This window comes from Camponotus vicinus, unplaced genomic scaffold, assembly GCF_025532165.1.
Source record: "Camponotus vicinus isolate PSW18456_S1 unplaced genomic scaffold, iyCamVici1.0 SCAF_2, whole genome shotgun sequence".
In the NCBI taxonomy this organism is placed as follows: domain Eukaryota; kingdom Metazoa; phylum Arthropoda; class Insecta; order Hymenoptera; family Formicidae; genus Camponotus; species Camponotus vicinus.
Genome location: NW_028141956.1, coordinates 1,631,827 through 1,647,350, shown reverse-complemented (window position 1 = coordinate 1,647,350; position 15,524 = coordinate 1,631,827). Strand labels below are relative to the sequence as shown.

Here is a 15,524-nt window from a genome sequence, read left to right as displayed (position 1 = left end):
AGCAAGGTATGTTATTTTATTTGATTTTGTTTTTTCTTTCGCTCGTTTTTATATACTTTATCTTAGAACAGGAACGTTTGCATCAAGAGAAAGAATGCAAGCAGGTTCTAATAGAATTGAATGAATTAAAAGAAAGGATTTCCACTTTGAAGAAGGAACTTTCCAATTATGAGGAGAGAAGAAAGATCAATTAGTTAACGAATTTCAATTGCTGTAAACAAAATTTCATCAGAGACTATGATAGCTAAAATAAAGAATATGACTAGTCACAGGTTTATATCTTGATTAAAATGTAAGAGTTGTAAAGTTATAAAGTTGCAATGAGAGAAATGGTCTTTTCAATGTTTTGTTTTAGATACAGTAATAAAAAAAAAATCTGACAGTGAAAAATGAAAAATGCTTCACAAGTCATAAAGAGACATTACAAAATAAAATTACTTATCAACCATTATATTCATCTGTATTTCAAAGAGTGTGAGTAGAATATTTAATTTATTTTAATCTTAAATTTTATGTGTGTTTAATAATGTCTTATAGTATAATATACATGTATATGACAACTTGTATTATCAAATGTGTTTTGCTTTTTAGGAGCCATTGAGTACAATTACTACAAACAATATGTCACCTGCAATATTTTCAAATAGGACACATATCAATAAAAAGTTACCATCTATGTTAAATTGCACAGTGCAACATATTAAGTATACTAATGTTCAACACATTAAGTAAACTTAATGTTCAAAAGCTTATGTACATAACTACTTGCAGAATATAAAAATGTATGTGCATATGTTATGTATATTATAATTTATATGCTTAACTAATAGAAATAATATTAATTAATATGAATATTTTGTCACATTATATATATAATTTAGAAAACTTAGAGAGCATAATGATTGCCAAGATGAGTTTGATGATTTGGGGGATAAATGAATAAATTTTTGGTCATTGTTTTTTTTCATTAGAAAAGTGAGAAGAGTGATGTGTATTCTCTCATACAATCGTTAAGTAAAATAAAATTTTCTTTTAATAGAAACATTTCTTCTTTAAGTACAATAATTTTTTGATGAATTGTAATGAATCTTTAAAAATATATACGGATATATTACTAATTGCATATATAGTAAAATTAAATTATGACACAAAAACTTAATTTGCAGTAGCGTTAATAATACACGGCGGTGTGAAACGCACATAACGTATGGTATTCCAGATGTTGACGTATGTGGAAGATAACGTGATTGCTATGCCAATCGTCACTATGAAACAGCCGAGATAATTAATCACCCTCTCGAGAACCCATAACTTTTTCCTCTTCGGAGTCTTTTCCGCAATCTCTTGTTGCAGATCACTTGTAGATTTTGTAGTTCGACTTGTGGTTGGCTCCGCTGCATCAATGAGAAGCGGCTGATCCTCTCGATGAGTAGTCATCATCGGAATAGTATCTTTTTTCTCTCCTTTGTCCTCGTGGCAATCGACACATTCACTCCAACATGAACTCGTTTCGTCGTCCAAGTCATCAAAGTAGAGATACGTGTAGCTGTTGTTAAAAATTTAATATCAAAATATTGAAGTACAAATTATATATGTATGAATTTAAAACAGAGTTTAGAAAAATGAATTTTTTTCAAATTACATATTAAAACTATATCCGAATAAATATGCATTTATTTTTGTTTTTAATTTTAATTTTTTAATTTAAATATAGTTTTGTCTGCAACTTTATACGTACCTGCGAGGATTATTAGTGGCACTCAGAAAACCGTAATAGATTGAACGCGAATGAGCTCTGGAATCCGTCGAGCGTTGCTCTTCGTTGTCGAGCCTCTTGCGAGAACCCAAATAGATTTTTTCTTCGCTGGTTAATGCTTGAGTCGACCTGTCTTTTAAAACCAACACTCGGCTGTATATTAGAGGAGGTAACACGAAGATCAACGATCCGATTAATGATCCACCGATGAGAGCCATGACGATATCGAATCGTGATACCGATTCACCCACGACTACACTAAGTAAAACCACCGCTGATCTCATGGCGCATCGTTTCCATCCAAACGCTAAGAGAATACCATGTTAGAATTATTCAATCAATTAATTAATTGTAAATTATTAATTCATTCTTTAATACAAATGAATCTTTTCTATTACTTCTCCGCACATTCCAGTGATCCTCCAGATGCTGGAAGAGCGCCGAGTAACCGATTACGCTGGAGAAGCATAATTGAAGAGCAGCTAAGAGGACAGCGATGTCGGCAACTGATCCTGATGGCACAGCTTCGAGAATATTGGCCGTTGTATTACTACCGTACTTCCAGATAGCAAGGCAAACGGTAACGGCGAACAAAGATCCGCTTGCTGAAAAGAAAGAATTAATGTAAAAAAATAGCAGACAGATATTTTGCGAAAATTGGATGTATACTGGGTAAGAAAAATTATTTAAATATTGGAAAATCAATAGTCCTGAATAGTGATTCGATATGTCAAACTATACTGAAAAAATAAAGATCTTTGAGAAAAATAATATTTTCTTTCCCCATATACGATTTTCTTAATAATTACAAAGATAAAATGCGAAAAAATAATATTCTCTTTTTCATCTTTTACTTAAGAAAGAGAAAAATATGGCTCTATCGATGTCTCGCGGCTGACGCATATCAACTTGTATCGTCATCAATGTTGGATGCACGTCGAATTGAAAAGCCAACATGCCGTATCTGAAAGTTCATTCGAATTGTTAATTTTTTTAAATTAATCAATTGAATTAAATTTCATGCGAAAACAAAAATGGACATTTATATAATCGAAATACGCATTATTTTATATAATTATATTTAAGACAGGACGTGCGTATACCCAGAAATAAATTTATCCCACGTCGGTGAAGTGACTACTGGTGCAAAGGATGTTCGATCGTCAGTTATAATACTCCACCATATTAATATTGCTGTTAAAGTAACCGTAATACTGGAGCACGTTGTCACCCATCTATAAAATGATTTACAAATAGTACCATTTATAATAATTATTATAATGTAAGAAAAAGTTTATCTCACTTCATGTCTCGTGGACTGCCCAGCCACATCAATGGGCAAAGTAAAACGCCGACTATTAGCAGCCAATAACAGAAAGAGAGATCGAAATGCTGTCCCGATATTTTGAAGCCGAATAGATGCAGATTTTGCGAAGCTGAAGGGCAAATTGCGTTTAATAAAACATATTTTATATTAACAGGATATATACGTGATTATATATTTTATATTAACAGGATATATACGTTATTAAAAGCATGATACTAAAAAAATGCTATTTTTATCTATTTCTGCATAAAGCATAAAGGATATACTGAAGATAATGTAAATGGCGGAAAATAAATTTTAAAACGAGACAAAAAAATTTTGCTTTTGTTAGTGTAATGCGAGATATTTACTATTTACCTACCAACTAGCAAATTCGGAATTCCACAACCGAAAACTGTCAAATCTAAAAGTAGAGTGACGATAGATCGTGCGCGCGGTCCCATTGTCAATTCCGTCACAGCTGCGAGAGGGTAGCTGTAATTTTATCGAGATGTGATATCTACATTTTGTAATGTATTCTCGTTAGAGAATGTCTGAAAAATCTAAAATTTGTGATGTTCATTAGACATATTTTAAACGCATTTCAATTTTAGAAAATACCGATTTTTTCGTGAAATTTGTGGATCCAAAGTACTCGCGATGATCCATGATTTTCCCAGGAGAATAGCCGTATAAATTTGCAAACTGAAGACAATGAGCACCAGAGGAATTCCATACAGTCCTAATATACATCATACATTTTTTATTAATACATTGTTGAAATTTTACAATATTTTTTACATATAAAAATTGTAGCAATCTATCGATCTGTATAATCTGTATAATCAGAGAATATATAAGATACAGAGAATATTAATAAAATATGTGCTGGCGTTCCTTTATTAATTTTATTATTTTTTTTATAATTTTATTATTTTTTTACTAGCATGCATAGAAATTAATAATTATATAATTCGATATTTTTTATTATTTAATTTCTTCACATATAATAACACTGTAAATGTATACACAATCTATACAAATGTTCATTCTCTTTATAAGCATATATTTTTTATATTTAACTCTTAACTTAATAGATATCTTTAATTTTTAACTAGAATCGCTCGATGTGTTTTTCCTTTCTCGTAAAATATCTTGTAGTCTTTTTTTCGATGAATTTAATTACAATTTCAACGCAATCTTTTTTTATGAAAAGTAGCTCACCACATTGGACGATTGAGCGCGGTAACGCGATTATCGGGAACACGCCGAAAATGTCGACAATGCACAGAGTGGCGAAGAATAGCGATAATCCCGAATTCGCATCCCTATAGCACAATGGAATATTCTCGCGGTTCATACTGCGGAGCGGCTCACTACGATACGTCCATCGTGATGAGAATTACCAGGCCGCAGCGCGCAACACTATGGTAACTCGATATGCCAAATCGAGTACGGATCGGCTTACCACCAGGTGCGAGAGCCGCTAAGAAGACCTACAATATATGCAACTTTCGAGTTGAGCAAGCTGTTGCAAAGTAAATGATAGTTCACTTAAAACACCAAGTTTCGCGAGCGCCTTAGTTAACATCTTCCAATATCTGTCAATATACTATATATGTGACTTATAAATTTTTATTGTAAAAATCGTCAATATATATAATTTTGTTAAGATTATATCAAGAATTATAATAATAAAATGAGATATAAATCGATTCTCTTTAAATATATATAATAGTTGTTTATATTCTCAACTTTGCGATAAATATTTTTAATTTGCAACTTTAAATATCATTTAGTTTTTCTTTTAAAAAATTATTACGAAGTATTTTGCGAGAAAGAAGAAAAAATTTTGACTGGTTTTTAATTACAAATTAAAAATATGTTGCAAAGTTGAGAATATAAAGAAAATATCTGCTAATATATATTTAAAGAGAATTAATTAATCGCGGCAAATATTTGTACAGATTATATACATTTATGGTGTTATCATTATACGCGATAAATTAATAAATTTTTTTTTTATTTGCTAATAATTATTAATTTTTTTAAAATTATAATCTGCCAATATGATCTAATAAAGATGCCAATGAATTTTTTTTATATACGTATATTTCATTTGGTTTATTTAATAAAGAGATTTATCTTTATAAACAAATGATTTACGTTTATCATTTTAATAATACATGTATTACGTTTCTTTTTACGAATTTCCAAATACGCATAATCAATATGTTAAGATATTGTAAAATCGTAATGATTCTATTAATTTTTTTGTTTTACATATCTTTGGATTCACTTACGAGGAACATATTAATATTAGAAAAATAAAACTGATATTCTGCAATTGACCATCATCAGTTTTATCAGATATTACATAATGAAATATATAAAACATTAATATCTATAATACAATAATATAATTGTAAGAATATATCTTCAATTGACAGATGTTTGCTTTGCGCGCTTTTAACGAAATTGTGAATTTTGATATTTGTTAGAGAGACATATTGATATCAAGAACATACCTAAATGTAAAAAGCCAAATGCGATTGAATGTACAATATTGCATAGCTTGCTTATCATGGAAGTTAGATACATTGTATTTCTACCAAAGAATGTAAAATAGCAAACTCACATATATTAAATATCTTTGATTTCTTATGTTATCATGTTCCTTGCATCAATATAGCTTCCATTCATTATCTCATTAACTTATCAGTTATTGGTTTATAAAATTCTCTGGTCCCTAAAACGCATTCGCTTGCACATAACACACGAATTAATAATTCTAAAACTAAAAAGACTAAAATTCTCAATATAATTCACATCTTTCGTAATATCTTAATTTTTTCTAACAAGAGTGAGGAATTATACATAACTTGCGCACGTATAATAATCAACAAGCAAAATATTATCGACCATATTTTTTTTATCAGTAGATATTCCTCTTCTTCCTTAATTATTTTATTTTTATAATTAACGATTGATACAATAATATAATAATTAGTATTATTCATCTGTTTCGTAAGCGGGTGATGCCGGTGAGTACGTAGGACTCGTAGGCGAATATCCTGGTACGGGCGGCGAATATGTCGGACTTGTCGGTGAATAACTTGGACTTGTAGGTGTGTAGGTAGGACTTGTAGGTGAATACTTAGTGCTTGACGGTGAGTATTGTGGGCTTGTGGGAGAATATGTCGGGCTACTAGGTGAGTAATTTGGACTGCTAGGTGAATACCGGGTGCTGCCGGACGCGGTGTGTTGCGGCGAGCTCGGCGAGTATGACGGACTCGTGGGAGAATAAGTCGGACTGGTTGGCGAATATGTAGGACTCGCCGGTGTGTACTGCGGCGATGTACCAGCAAACGACGGTGAGGTAGGTGAATAACTCGGGCTCGTTGGCGAGTACTTGGGACTGCTGGGCGAGTAACTTGGACTCGCTGGTGAATACTGTGGCGAGCTCGGTGAATAACTCGGTGAGGTGGGTGAATACGAAGGTGAAGCAGGTGTGTAATTAGGTGAGCTAGGTGAATAACTCGGCGAAGTCGGGGAGTAACTCGGACTTGTGGGTGAATAACTGGGACTTGTAGGCGAGTAACTTGGACTCGTTGGTGAATAACTTGGACTCGTAGGTGAATAGCTCGGGCTCGTGGGCGAGTAACTTGGTGAGGTCGGTGAATAACTGGGCGATGTGGGTGAATAACTAGGGCTTGTTGGTGAATAGCTTGGCGATGTGGGCGAATAACTTGGGCTTGTCGGCGAATAACTTGGTGAAGTGGGTGAGTAACTTGGACTTGTCGGTGAATAACTTGGCGATGTTGGAGAATAGCTTGGACTCGTCGGCGAGTAACTTGGTGACGTCGGTGAATAGTTTGGACTAGTCGGTGAATATGTTGGGCTTGTGGGCGAGTAATTCGGACTCGATGGTGTCATGCTGGGAGACGTAGGCAGATACGCCGGTGACGTGGGAGAGTAACTGGGCGAAGCTGCACCCGCTGGTGACATCGGGAATGGACTCATGCTCGGTCCCGGACTTCCAGGACTTCCTGGTTGCGGTGAATAAGCGGAATATGCGGGTGACAATCCCGACGCATCTGATGCGCCTGATGGTGAGAAGCAAGCACCTCCTGGCGTCATACCGCTGCTCAAGGCTACAAAAAAGAAATAATTAATTAATATTATTATTCGATACATATATTTTAAAAGTTGATAAATTATCGACAAATTCTTCTTGTCTTTCATACTTGTATACTTGAAAATTTATAATATATATCATCTCAATTATATCATGTAGAATTTTAATTTTCTCTTTCTATTGTGTCTTTTGAAATTAGCAACTTTCGGTTGTTTAGAAATGAAACTAACATTAATAATAAATATTGATTTTTCATGAAAATAAAGACGCAATATATCATGAATAAATAAAGATATTCATTTATCTTTACTGTTACTTGATAATTCTAACGAATTTTTTATATTTCTTTTTCTTCTTTATCTTGTTTTTCAAATACAATTAATTTATCTGTTATTATCTAAATTTTCTGTTTTTTTCTCTAATCTCTTTCTAAAGATATGTCTTTATATAAGTAGAAACTTTGAAGTCGATCATTCACTCGTTCACTTTTTCAGTATTTTTCATAATTCAATTAATTTTTGCAATTTATGATATTAAAATCTCTACTCATTCTTCTTATTTGTTTTACTATAAATATATTTTCTAATAAAATGATAAAGTCTTTATCATTATTATTTTCGTTTACCTTAATCTATGGGATTAAGTATTCAATATTTAGAATAATCAATTAATTGAAAAAATTATATTTTTTAAATAATTAAATTTAAGAATTTGGATTTAAAAACAAGAGTTGCAAACTTCATAACATATAAAATGTCTTTAAAAATAATATGAAAATTATACTTACCCGGAGACATACTTGATGCGCCGTAACCAGGAGTAGCTCCCATCCAAGGAGTCATCTGGGGACTCATACTATTGGAAATACCGGTTACACTGCCGAAAAACATTCCTGCTGTTCCCATACCTGCACCAACCGCCATTGGAATTTCGATGCCAGATTTGCATTTCTCAGCATCCAATAATAAGTCAAAGCATCCTAAAACGCATAAGACCACGATAAATATCATAATATCGCTACTATGTGGAAAATATAGTAAATAATTATTAACATAGAGGCATTATATCTTGAATTTACATTACAATTACAAGCATATGATATTATTTTATTTAAATAATATTTTTCTTTTTATCACTGAAAAGCATTATTCGGGTTTTGTCACATTTTTCATAGAAGAAGGATTGATGAATACATATTAATGATTAAAGTTGCACTTGTTTGTACTAATGTTTCGTATTACCTGTTCCAATGCGCGGAAGTTGTCCCATTATAATATTTTCGGATACTCCTCGCATTGGATCTACCTCCGCATGAGATGCGGCGTCCAGTAACACGTCAACAGTTTCTTCAAAGGAGCATCTAAAATAATTAATTATTTTCTTATTAATTTTTCACCTATCCTTGAAGAAAAAACACCTTACAGATAAGAATTTTTCAAAGTTTCGGAATGTGAAATGCACTGACCTCATCAGAGCGCCGGTATCTTGTCTATTGATTCCGTGACGTGTTATCGCCATAAGATGACCCTTCGCCGTCATAACATCGCAAAGTAAAGCGAGATGTCGATAGTTGACATAAAGACCATAGAACTGCAACACTGCATTCATCTCCTTTTCCACCGATTTTCGTACGGCCTCGATGCCAAGAACTTGAAAGATTTCGCAGATATCGTTGCTGAACGTTCGTACCGGATCTACATCTCTTTCGCTCAATACTTTCATCAAACTCGTTCCGTCAGTTTCCAAGAGCCATTCCGCGATAGCCTTGAATTCGCCTGTTTCCGTAATAACGATGCGTTTCTTAGAGTCCGTTTGCGGTAAATGCATATAAACCTTGCCAATAGCTTCGATACCCTGGAATATTAAATACTTATGAAATCCTGTTTTCTTATCTAACTAGTTAACCAAATGACGATTAAGCAAAAAGATGCTAAATAATCTATAACATTTAGCGTATCAAATTGATTACAAATGTACCTGTAAAGTCATGTCGCTAAGCATGTTAGCCTCAATGCATCGCAGGAACATATCATCTTCCATCTTGTCCACAGTTTCTTCCTCCGTGTCTTGGAATTTGTTGTCGTCGCTGTTCATTATTCGGATCCGCAGCACCAGCTTCTCGGCATTATCGTCATTAAAAATGCAGTTCAAATCGTCACCAAAGCCGGCGTTGATTTTCTCCGCGATTTGTTCCATTGTCAACTTCTTGTCGGTCATTCGCTTCCTGTCCAATTCGATACGCAGCAACCATGGCGATATTTTGGTAGGATCGAAGTCGGGCATTTCGTAGTATACATTGACGAATTCTTGATCCTCCGCGATTACTGTGTTTTGCGGATCTGGATCGTAGTATATCGCTGTGTTGGCTGTCACTTTCTTCAGCGTCGTGTGTTCCAATCGGCAGAGCACATTTTTCGCCTTCTCGGCGTCTCGTGCGGCAGCGCCCGTCAAGAACACAGTGAGAGACGGCGCTTTCGGTTTTTTACTGATGTTGATGATCTCCTTCAATCTCGGCACACCGAGGGTGACATTTTTTGATGATACACCAGCGAAGTGGAAGGTATTCAGGGTCATCTTAGAAATACAAGTAATTTTCCAATATAAATATATTAACTCATCATAGCATATACGAGATAATAAAGCTCGTATTACAATAATTATTGAACATATCACATTAATTAAAATTATAATAAAAAAATGAATCAATAAATTTAAATAAAATAATTCTAATAATCTCAAAAAAATAATTATCTCATTTTCTGCTAAAAAAAAATTATAATAAGTATAAATCCCCTTCTAAAATTCAATAAAATCAAAAACTAATTCTGATTCGTCTTTAATGATCTATCGGACTTTGATAAATTTAAAATTCTAAAATAAAGTAAAAATAAGTATATATATATATATATATATATATATACATATATATATATACATAAAACCAATATACATATATATATATATCAAATATATCTCAAAATTTATAAAATCTTTTAATGAATATCTCTATTATTGAATAAAAAAGAACTTTTATAATTAAAATTAAAATAATCAAAATAAATCTAACTTTATAAGAAATAAATATAATTTCATAAATATTTGTGATATTGATGATTTGTAGCATTGATTTTATTATTGAATAAATTGAATTAGCTGATTAATAAAAATTACTACACATCCAATAGATATACAAATAATTATTAACAATATGAAATAATTTAAAAAATAAATGTTAGTAATAAACAGAAATAATATATTCGTATTATTAATATAAGACCAAATCTTAATAATAGATATAAGTAAAAATAATTAGATAGAATAATAGATATAAGAAATTATAATTAGATTTATAAATATAAAATAATTCTTATTAAATAATTTAATCACATCACTAAATGGCTGTAAAATTCCAATTAAATCAATCTTATTAAGATTATCTTATTAAGAAGATCTTTTTTTTACATTCATGAACATAATCTAATATCTTATATTTAAATAAAATTAAAAAAGTCATCGCAATAAAAAATAATAAAATTATTAAATTTAATACATTTAATTTTATATATTAATAATAAAAATATTCTTAATTATTACCTGAGTGGCAGGTTCGCCGAGAGACTGCGCCGCTAACGCGCCCACCATTTCACCTGGCGATACTTGAGCCTGTTGGAATCTAGTTTCAATTTCTCCAATCAGCCACTCGAAGGCTTCGCTGGACAGCCTGAATTCCTCAGAGACGCATTTCGTACATAGAGTGGACCTCACCAAGCATTGAAATAGTAACGTCGCGTTTTCGTTTGCTTGTTTGCTAAGTCTGTCATCCCCGGCGACAATGATACATTTATCCAGAAGATCCTTTACGCCTTGAATCACCCTCATGGGACTAAGATCGGTCGGTGCTCGCTTATTGATGTGGAATATTTTTTGCACGTTCCAAATCATTCTCTGCAGATTGCAAGGCAATACAACCTTGGATTCGCCGCTCGGGAAGATCTCCCGTAGCACAGCACGGTCCTTGTTCAGTTGCTCCCACTCTCTTTCTAGCTCGGAGATTACCTCGCCAGAGCCCATCATCTCTCGTACAATGTCCTCGTTGAATATACGTCGTAAGTATCGCTCGTTGGTCGGATCAAATTTGAATTTCTTCTCGAAGGCTTTGTTGCTCACCTTGATGGTGGGCAGATTTTGGAACTCGACGGTCTCACCGCAGAGACCGTCCTCTCCGTAACGCAATTGGATCAATTGACCGACCGAATTACGCACGGTACCGTCGTAATGCACCATTACCGACTCCATAGCCTTTATCAAACGACGCTGGATGTAACCGGTCTCGGCCGTTTTCACGGCGGTATCGATAAGACCCTCACGACCACCCATAGCGTGGAAATAGAATTCTGACGGCGTGAGTCCGGCAAGATACGAGTTCTCGACAAAACCGCGAGACTCGGGTCCGTAGTCGTCCTTGATGAAATGCGGAAGCGTTCGTTTGCGGAAACCGAAGGGTATTCGTTTACCCTCAACGTTTTGCTGACCCACACAAGCAATAACCTGAGAAATGTTGATGTTGGAACCCTTCGAGCCAGATACTACCATAGCTTTCAAGTTGTTATATTCCGTTAGAGATTTCTTGGCGGAACCTCCAGTCTTGTCTCGAGCGTCGTTTAAAATTCTGTTGACCTGATTCTCGAAAGTCTGACGTAACGTGTTGCCGGGTGTGGGTTCCAATTCCATATTGTGTGCTTTCTGAATTACTTCTATCACGTCCTCTTTGGCCTTTTTAATTGCCTTCTGAATCTCCAAATATGTCTGCGGATCGGCAATGGTATCGCCGATACCAATCGAATGACCCTCCAGCAACAACCAGTTATTGATGACGGTCTGAATGTTGCCGTAGAAACGTCCGCATACGTCGTGGCCTAGCTCAAGCATACAGATGTGAAGCAAAGAACCGGCGGACGTACCCAAAGTCTTTTTACAGAGGATACCCATTACCAGCTCCCCATGTTCCACCATTACTTTTGTATCACCCGGTGATATCCATTTATACGGACCATCGTCTTCCTCGTCGGGATGTGTGCTGTGCGTTCGTATCATATTAACGTTTCCCGGAATGATGAGAGAGAACAATTGCTTGCCGGTCCACAATGGTTTCGGTTTCAGGATACACGGTTGCGGCATTTTGCCATCCCAGCTGGGCAGGAACATGAGCAGATTCATCATTTGTTCCTTCTCGATGAACACGTCGCGCTTCGTCATCTTTCTAACTGCCGTCAAGGTATCCTGCACGATACCCATGACTGGCTTGTTCGCCTGCGGCGTAATGATTTGTCGCGGCGTTACATGAATGTTCTCAACCTCCGCGCGGGTTTCCATCGATTGTGGCACGTGCAAATTCATCTCGTCACCGTCAAAATCCGCGTTGTACGGCGACGTGCAGCTCAGATTCATGCGGAACGTACTCCACGGCAGCACTTTGACGCGATGACCCATCATTGACATTTTATGCAAAGTCGGTTGACGATTAAAGATAACGAGATCACCGTCGCGGATATGTCGCTCTACTCGATAGCCACATTGCAGATGCAAATCTGAAGATTTGGGGTGAAAACGCAAATCGATTCTTTCTCCATTGTCGCGAACTATGTACTTCGCGCCGGGATACTGCGAATTGCCGCGTCTAACTAGCACTTGCATCTTATCGATATTGAATGGCGTCACGATTTCGGGGAACGTCAAATTTTGCGCTATACTGCGTGGCACGCCAACTTGATCGATGCGCAAGTTGGGATCGGGCGTGATGACGGTACGTGCGGAAAAATCCACACGTTTGCCCATCAGGTTTCCTCGAATTCTGCCCTCTTTTCCCTTCAGACGAGCTTTGATTGCTTTGAGCGGTTTGCCCGACTTTTGCATCGCTCGAGGCATGCCAGGCATGTCGTTGTCAACGAGTGTTGCTACGTGAAATTGTAGCATCTTTATGTTCTCCAGGATCACGTGTGCCGCTGCGCCCGACTGTTCATTTCGTAATAGCTCGTTGTTCGATTTAATGATATCTGCCAGTTTGTGCGTCAAATCGTCCTGGTTCTTAGCGGAACCGTACATAATAACCGCAGGTCTGACAGATAAAGGTGGTACTGGTAGTACCGTAACTATCATCCAATCTGGTCGAGCAAATTTCGGATCCATACCTAAGATGAAAGACTCTTCGTCTTTGATGTGTTTCAAAATTTCCCACGCTCTCTCAGCTGAGAGTACTATCTTCTTCTCTTGCGAATCTTCATTTACGTGCTTCCATTCTGCAGTGACATCTAAACCGGATCGTCTGAGATTAGGCTGATATCTACCGCAACCACCGTGACCAGGTTTTCTATCCATTTGTGGTTGATTTTCATTCTCTTTATTAATGTCCATTTCGTCTCCGCCTTCGCAAATGCTCTTGCTTTTACATAAATCGTAAACAAAAGCAAGTCGTTTTCGTGGTTGTCCCTTGGTTTTCATGACAATTTCTTTGATTTTTGGATTATGCTGCAAACAAGAAAGAGAAAGTAGCATCGATAAAAAAAACAAAGATTATTTTTATAATTTAAAGATTGTAGCTTAAGATACGGCAATTTTATTTCTATTTATTATCAATTTTTTCCAGGAAATGTTAGATATTATTTATATATTACTATATAAAAAAAGTATTGAATAAAAACTCAAAAATTATATATTGTTAGGGTAGGAAAGAAATAAATCAATTTAATAAAATTAATATCTAGATTTTATAAAAGTAACTCAAATTAAAGTAAATATTATTCAAAGATATCTTATATTAAAGTTATCTTATATTAATTACTTACAGGACTGACAAGTAGTTTGGAGCAGTAGAAACACACGCATCTCAATATCTTTATAGTCTTTGTAATAAATCCTACATGAAATACTGGTTTTGCGAGATCTATATGACCAAAATGACCAGGACACTCTGTCATATTGCCGGCACATGTCTGACATCTAGAATTTCTGTCAATGACGCCTTGTCTAGGATCCATGAGACCACCCAATTTAGGGCGCCCACCTTCCATAGTTTCTGGAAATCGTATGCCGCCATCTGTGACTGACATACGACGCTGTACAATACAAAAACATGTTTTAATGATAGAATTTAAATTTAAGCTGAAAATATTTAAATTTGACTTGATTGACAGTATGGGATGATTTACTACAATGTTTTTGTTTTTAATAGCTACACACATAAAAGATATTTAAATATTGATAAATGTTTATTAAAAAGTGATTTTTAATAATTTAAACAATTCAACATACATTTCACATAATGCAAATAATAAATTTAATATTCTTTTTCCTCTTTCATGCATATTCTTTTATTTAAAGGTAATTCAATTACATATAAAGTTAAATTGTTTTGTCAAATGGAATCACCTTGGATATATATTTATGTTACAAATTATATATTTACATAGAGTTGGATAGTTTGAGGAAATTTTACCTTATTTTAAAAGATATACATCTTTTATTATTTCAATCGTTAATCTGTCACAAAGCTAACAGTAGAATAAATGTAGCAATAACATATTGCCTGAATCAATTCATTTTCAATATTTACATATCCTTCTCCTTCCCCAATATTTTTTCAACAATTTTACAATTTCTTTATTACATCCTTCAATATGCTATATTTGCTATAATACTCCAAAAATAATAGTTAATATACAGACACAATGATATTAGTTTCGTTTTTATACTTTAATCCTGCAAAAAACAGTGACAACCGTATAATAACTCGCATTGCATAAGGTTGCAGAAAAGGGGAATTTTGGATTGTCGCGATAAAAATGTCCTTCATAAAAATTCGCATTTTTACGAGTGCCACGAGCCGCGTATAATCCACTTACTATCTCATCCGGCGAAAGGATGCCAAATTGCACGCGTTTCACTGTCCGCAAAGGAGCCTTGGAATCGGACGTAGCCATTTTGCCACAATAATTTGCAGCAGCTTCTCCGGACGCCTTCTGCGTCGAGACTCCAACGTTTCCTGCCGTTGGAGATAAACGTCATCCCTCTCTATCGCTCGGTCATGAACTAACCGACTCTTGATTGGCCGCATTCAGCGGATTCAGCCGCTAAGTAGCAATCGAACGTGATTGGTTTTCACTTTCAGATCCGACCAATCAGCGTGGAATTACATCGGAAAATCTAGTAATGTTGCCCAACTGTTGAATCCGCTGAATGCGGCCATTGGCCACCGAATGACGCGTTACTTCCTAGCGTATCGCATCTTACGAGCTGATGTCACTAGGATCATTTTGATTGGTGTATTC

General features: G+C 34.9%; 2 protein-coding genes and 1 long non-coding RNA gene across 3 annotated transcripts; 1 reads left to right on the top strand and 2 right to left on the bottom strand.

Moving 5' to 3' along the window:
- Positions 1–20: 20 nt before the first annotated feature.
- LOC145966518 (uncharacterized) lies at positions 21–3,231 on the top strand. The gene is made up of 5 exons (XR_014437058.1): positions 21–272; positions 356–474; positions 592–782; positions 1,715–2,078; positions 2,172–3,231. It is a non-coding gene; the product is annotated as an uncharacterized LOC145966518 (long non-coding RNA).
- Positions 870–5,883, bottom strand: Mah (solute carrier family member mahogany). Its single transcript, XM_083090619.1, has 9 exons — positions 4,287–5,883; positions 3,684–3,804; positions 3,445–3,557; positions 3,060–3,192; positions 2,860–2,991; positions 2,611–2,720; positions 2,155–2,361; positions 1,739–2,063; positions 870–1,546 (listed from the first exon to the last, which is right to left on the bottom strand). Exons 1-9 carry the CDS (start codon positions 4,420–4,422, stop codon positions 1,156–1,158), a joined length of 1,668 nt encoding a protein of 555 aa, XP_082946745.1. The 5' UTR covers positions 4,423–5,883; the 3' UTR covers positions 870–1,155.
- A 50-nt stretch (positions 5,884–5,933) lies between these two features.
- On the bottom strand, positions 5,934–15,273 carry Rpii215 (RNA polymerase II subunit RpII215). The gene is made up of 8 exons (XM_083090613.1): positions 15,099–15,273; positions 14,043–14,312; positions 10,795–13,725; positions 9,178–9,774; positions 8,666–9,054; positions 8,442–8,560; positions 7,988–8,179; positions 5,934–7,216 (listed from the first exon to the last, which is right to left on the bottom strand). Exons 1-8 carry the CDS (start codon positions 15,174–15,176, stop codon positions 6,075–6,077), a joined length of 5,718 nt encoding a protein of 1,905 aa, XP_082946739.1. The 5' UTR covers positions 15,177–15,273; the 3' UTR covers positions 5,934–6,074.
- Between the last annotated feature and the right edge of the window lie 251 nt (positions 15,274–15,524).